The following is a 6,077-nucleotide window of genomic DNA, read 5'->3' on the forward strand; positions in this document are numbered from 1 at the left end:
CTTATTCGGACAGTCCCATTCGAGATGGTAAGGGGCCCGTACCGCACACACGGAACACTACGTCAGGGTACGCAGTAGCGGGGAACCCCGCCAAATTTCCGCGTCGCTGGAGCTGGCCCGTAGCGCGAAAAGTGTCCGAGTGGAGTCGTCTCGAGTTCACTTTGTTAGTTCGAAACCACTTGATCTGTCGAGCCATGTGAGGCACAATCCATCGCTCGTAAACCTATGGAAAATATTATCGGCAATTGTTGTTATTTGCAACGTTAATAGTTATGCAACAACTCTGACACAAGCAACTTCAGAGGACCCAAAACTATGCTTGGGTCTATCTGCAAACGACAATTCTACAAGTCAATCATGAATCTCCGCCATTTTAGCATGATCGTTCGTGCACCAGTCAAAAACCGTCGACATCCAAGTAGTGGGAATAGTGCAATGAAAATAGTGTATGACTTAACAACTGCCATTCTCCCTTTCACGGCTAAACAAGGCTACGCGGCATGAAGTACTCTCGTTTGGAGTCTTGAAGACGAATTGTGGGGCGCGTAACAATGGTACGTTCATACCGTCCTATACATACAAAACCCCACTCGCACATAAATTCGAGTTGTTCAGACTGATTTTCATGATCAAAAACAATAGCCAAGTGATTTGCAAATCCCTTCGGGATATTGCTGGCTGCTGGTCGAAAGTTCTGATCCCTTCCACTAGCTAGCAAATCCACAATTCGGGATATGACCCTAGTCTAAGATTCGACGCAACCACAGGCGTGGCCGTTATTTTCGTTGCTGCTCTCCGGCACTCCCTCACCCCTAGCCTACCAAAAGCGCCGCTCGCCTTCCACGTCAACTGTAGCTGCTCTCCATGATATGGCAGTCAAGAGCAAAAATGTCACCAGAAATTCTCAGGACACCTCGCGGATTTGCTCATGACACGATAATAAGAATATTCAATGTTTCATCTTTCATTGACCATAAACATAAATAAATCGTAGGCAATGATGTCATTCCGAGGATCCTCATCCGTGTGCAAAGTCAAACTGAAACAAGGCGCATTCCACCTTCGTGCCTGGCCAGGAACAAAAGACACAAAACGCAGTCGCTAAATTTGCTGAACAATATATTAGCAGTGTTCATCATATTCCTACAATGGCTCTGGAATTGTTTGAATTATCAAACAATTAATGGACAAGGCCTCACTTCACAGCCCGATCTTAACTGTTCATGGAGTCTGCAGCTTCAGTCACAAACCTGCAGTGCATGATCTGTTGTTCTTGAAAGAGGTTGTTGTTGTTGTTGTTCTTCATATTTTTTCTAAGGCCATATGCAGTCTGAGACTATGACAGCCTTCACCTCACTAGCCTACCCTTATGTTCAGCTACTCTCTATTTACATTTCTCTATTCATAACTGAGTCATTCTTGATGGAGAGACTTCACTATACCATTCTGGATCTAGCCCTCAAGGGGGGCCTTGCCCCACAATTTCTCACACAATACTAAGCAGTCCCTTGTCACTTGGACTACTCTATACTCCATAGACATGTAAGAATTACAACACCTTAGAATCCCACACTATACTGAATCCATCTAGACTATATACATAGTGTTGAACATTGCTCCACCCTGCAGTGGCAGTTACCAATAGAACTCACTACCTTCTTGTCTCAGCAGAGGTGGCCCCAACACCAAGTGCCTACTTGAGAAAGCATTCCATGAACAGCGCTTACCACTACACCATCCACCCCCCATGAAAGAGGTGCCCCTGGTGGTATTATGGCCTTGCATCTTTGCTTAAAGTGGCGCAGAAATTGCGAAGAAACGAGTTCAGCAATAGGAATGTAATGAAAACATGCAACAATATAATTGAGCTAACAGCTGCGGGGAGACTAGTACCTAATTAAATATTTCGGCCCTCATATTTCGGCCCTCAAGAAACTTTGTAAAGCCAAAAAAACATGAGGAATTCTCGATTGCTGAATGCAGACCTTAGTTTGCCCAAGGCGATATTGGAAGTAGCTCTCTTCTCGTAGAAGCAACCAGATTTTCTTGGTGAAGCTTATAGACTCCACCACGTATCTAAGTTCTGGTGATTGGCAAGGATCGTGCAGACATCGGCTTTCTAATAGCCAGGCATTTCTGTCTAGTTGCTGTTGCTGGCGAGCCCGGAGAGCTCACTGTATCGAGATCGACTTTGGTTGGAGCCTTCTGCCTTGCGAGACCAAGAATAAGTGGTGGGAGCTCAAGCCCTTCTCTGAGACCCAGACCGGTATTTGTTGCTTCTGGGTTTCTCGATTGGCTCTTTCGGCGAGAGAGCAAAACATTGCTCTTCTGGTTTACTTCAGAGACAAGGTACACGAATGCAGACACGGCTTTACTCGATGATTGCTTACCGCCTCCAGCTCGACGTGCATGAGAAAGCGCTGTCTTGATCAGACCGCTTGGTTCACCCTTGAAAAAAAAAAAAAAAAAAAAAAAAAAAAAAAAAAAAAAAAAAAAATTTTTGCTACGGTAACTTCCCACATTTCGACAGAACACTGGAGCATCTGGAATTACACTCCCCGGAATTCTTATCCCCTTCCTTTTTCCCTCAAGCGAGTGACTGATATTTGCTCATGGACGCATTTGTATTATCCACGCGGAGTGGAAATAGCTGCTCCTGTAGTTGATCAGTGGAAGCATAGAAGAAGCCCTTGATTCCCGTCAGCGCTCTGGACGGAATAGTAGTGGAATAGTCTTTGCAAGTATCCAGACCAAACAAGTCCCGTACAACAACGGATCCTCTAGATGAGGGACTAACGATTGTATCCTTCGACGGCCCAGCCCATATTGCTGTCGAGGAACAGATGAACAGTTGCCACTTATTCCCCAAGAATAAAAATGACTGTTTGAAGACCCACTTATTTTGAAAAATGGGTTTGGCTGCGGCTGCAGCTTCCAGAGCCATAGACGCAGAGTATATGTACAGTTTACGTTACAGCCATTCAGTTGCCTTCTCGCTACCTTAATCTCGTATACCCAAGCCGGAATAAGGGTCAGGGCGAATATAGTCAATCAATCACGCCGACATGAACAAGGCGATAGAAAAATCGAGAAAAGCCTTCACAAGCGATAGATAAAATGGGGCAGAAAGCGTGATTAGGTGGCTTTTGAGCGCTGCACCAAGATGGAATGAGAAATTCAAGAACAAAGAACCCCGAAACGAGGGCTGTCTGAGTGGGCAGAGAGTTTGGCCCGCAATGTGTCTGGAATCCCCCACCTACTGGGTCTTTTTTGTGCCATTGGGTGATGTGGCATGCCCAAAAGCGCCAAGTAAATATGCAATGCGATTCACAAAGAGAATCCCAGAGGCTCCGACATTTCCCCACAGTAGATCATTCCACTCCCACACGTTGATCAAGTCATGGAATCCGATACACCAATACACGGAGAAGATGTGCCCCAGGTCTGCGATTGCCAGCACGATCAAGTAATTTCTGACCACTTTTGGCTCCGACGTCGAGTACAAAACACCAACACCTACCGTCGCCAATAGCAAAAATGTATTCCCAAGTTGGTAGGCGATTGCTTGAGTACTGAGCGACAGTTCTGTGGGCGATGAGGCTTTCGGGGTTTGACCAGCGACGAAATTGGTGGTGTTAAAGATTGCAAAGTAACAGCCAGCAACGCTATCCCAAGTTAGTTACTTTCCCCGCAATCAGCGGCAGATAAAGGTGAAAAGTATACACTGAGATTGGCTCCAAAATCGCGAACAAAATATGAGGCCATAGTGGGAGTATTGTGGTCATTCCGAACGCCATATTGGATGTTGTAGCGCCGGATACAGAGTCGCCGTAATTGAGATTTGGAGGGTTCTTCAAATGTCTGATGTTATAAACGATCCGAAGCCCTGGAACAATTGATCAAAGATAGCAATATATCGAATTTCGGTCGTTGATGAAATCGACATCGTTGTCGGAGGTTGGCGGTGTGCAACCCATGACTAAGCAGATGATAACCACGTAATCATATATGATTTCCCTTTGACAAGGTTCCAACCGTTTGCGCGAAACCAGGCAGTTTCCTTGATATACGACTGACGACCGCTGTTGTGAACAAATGGCTTCACAGTCAATGGCGGAGGGTCTTGTTGGACGAGACGATGGACCCGCTGACGGGAATGTATACGACCCCTATAGCCGATGATCCCTTCAGTCAGCTTCGTGACTTTCCACAGCCCAACGCTCTACGAATCCCGCCGCTCCGGGATCCTCTCCCTTCCCGCTCTCTCAAAGTCCCCTCTCCACTCGAGCCTAATGCAGGAGGGACGAGAGAAACTACCAGCATTTCGAAAACTTCTCTTATTGGAGGAAATCCGCCTGCTAAGCTTCCGACACTTAAGGATTTTTTGCATGCGGCCAGGACTAATTCAGCCTTTGATACAACTTTCGGGAAAGCATCAAGCTCTGACCCTCCTCCAAAGAGGATTCTTCCGACGTTCATTAATCTCCGTGCTATTGAGAAGTTACCCTATGCGTCTTTCGACGAAGATATTCCACGAAAACATCGCCGAATTGATCTGAACGGCGATGTTTTTGGAGAACATCTTCAGCTTCCTATTCCCAAAAACCAGAAGGAAATTCCAAAGCGTCCTCCTTTTGGGCCTTTGACAATATTAAATGGCTTAAATGAACCTCCACCAAATGCTGCTTTATTCCCTCCCATAGAACCCAATGCTACTCCCACGATCCTGACACGACCAACACGAGATACTTCAGACCCGCCAGGTATCCCACCTGGAGGCGCGACTAAGGAAAGAAGAGGCAGACGAATTAATGATATTATTGAACTTGGTATTGAAGAAAGTGTTGAAGATATCGAGGAATCCTTCGGTGAGGATGGAAGCCATCTTACTCTCCCAGAACATGTTTCGAAAGAAACTATAGAGGAGATCGACAAAGAGTATCTGTCTCCCCAACCCAAAACCCGACCAAGGAAAAAGTTACGAAAATGGACAGAAGAAGAGACAAGAGATTTATTGCGAGGGGTGGTGAAATGTGGGGTTGGGAATTGGACAGCTATACTTGCCCAACCTGAACTCCATTTTAACCAAAGAACCGCGGCAAATCTGAAGGATAGGTTCCGCGTCTGCTGTCCATGGGCCTATGGTTCAGAACAGAACACTATCAAAGAAGTTAAAACTAGCCTTGCAGACGCCTCAAATGGCCCGGATGCCAGCTCATCAGCTAAAATCCTACTTCCTGGTCCGGAGATTAGCAGGAATAAGCAGGAACTAGACGCAGCTTCTACGGCAAATATCCTGAAGCCCACTGATCATAATTCCAATGTCGGTCAATCACCTCCGAAATCCCCACCGGCCATTCCATCCATGGATGGGCCGTCGAATTTAGCTTCAGACCCTAAGTTGACAAGCAAGAAGTCCAGGGTTTCAGCATCTAAAACTAACCCATCATTATCCAGTAAATCTAAGTCGACTCTCATCTCTCTGGGCCTGGAAGAACCTTGCTTGAGTATTAAATCTAACAGACGATCTCGCCGCCCATTCACACCCGCAGAGGATGATGCTCTCCTCAAAGGCCACGCAGTTCACGGATTCCAATGGACTTTAATTCGGCAGGATAAGCGTCTGAACCTAATGCATAGGAAAGCAACAGATCTTAGAGACCGTTTCCGAACTAAATTTCCCAACGTATACCGCGAAGGTGGCTCCATAAATGCCAAAAACGCCAACGTTGTTGAACAAAGCCCTATTGGTAGCAAGGACAGCTCTTCTACAGAACCTCCTACAGCCCACGATCGAGATACATCAACAATATCGATGTTACTGTCAGGAAATATCTTGAAAACAGCATAGAACAGAGTCCAATCCGATGTAGCAGACGCTGGACCAGGCAAGCGATGCCCCTATCAAACCCCATCCAACGATACTTGTCCTATGAATGCCACAGATAAAATCATGCTTCCGCCGCCCCAATCCTGCTCTGCCAGACTTACCAAGTGTTACCAATAGTTCACTATTCTCGCTGCAAATGGATGATGTAGGTTAAAGAAGCGTGGACGACAGCAGCTGGGGTGATAAT

General features: G+C 46.2%; 2 protein-coding genes across 2 annotated transcripts in view; one reads left to right on the plus strand and one right to left on the minus strand.

The window, feature by feature from the left end:
- Positions 1–3,256: 3,256 nt before the first annotated feature.
- HCAG_07238 (conserved hypothetical protein) lies at positions 3,257–3,797 on the minus strand (the record flags this gene model as incomplete). Its single annotated transcript, XM_001537766.1, has 2 exons — positions 3,257–3,665; positions 3,724–3,797. The coding sequence occupies 2 exons, from the start codon at positions 3,795–3,797 to the stop codon at positions 3,257–3,259; spliced, it is 483 nt and encodes a 160-aa protein (XP_001537816.1).
- Positions 3,798–4,138: 341 nt separating this feature from the next.
- The window catches only part of HCAG_07239 (predicted protein), a gene marked incomplete at both ends in the record, with an annotated part of 3,322 nt that continues 1,383 nt past the window's right edge, over positions 4,139–6,077 (plus strand). The window contains 4 exons of the mRNA XM_001537767.1: positions 4,139–4,868; positions 4,923–5,507; positions 5,553–5,823; positions 6,008–6,035. Coding sequence (XP_001537817.1) covers positions 4,139–4,868; positions 4,923–5,507; positions 5,553–5,823; positions 6,008–6,035 — 1,614 coding nt within the window. The remainder of the gene's footprint in view (positions 4,869–4,922; positions 5,508–5,552; positions 5,824–6,007; positions 6,036–6,077) is intronic.

This window comes from Histoplasma capsulatum, genomic scaffold (assembly GCF_000149585.1).
Source record: "Histoplasma capsulatum NAm1 scaffold_8 genomic scaffold, whole genome shotgun sequence".
NCBI classification, from domain to species: domain Eukaryota; kingdom Fungi; phylum Ascomycota; class Eurotiomycetes; order Onygenales; family Ajellomycetaceae; genus Histoplasma; species Histoplasma mississippiense.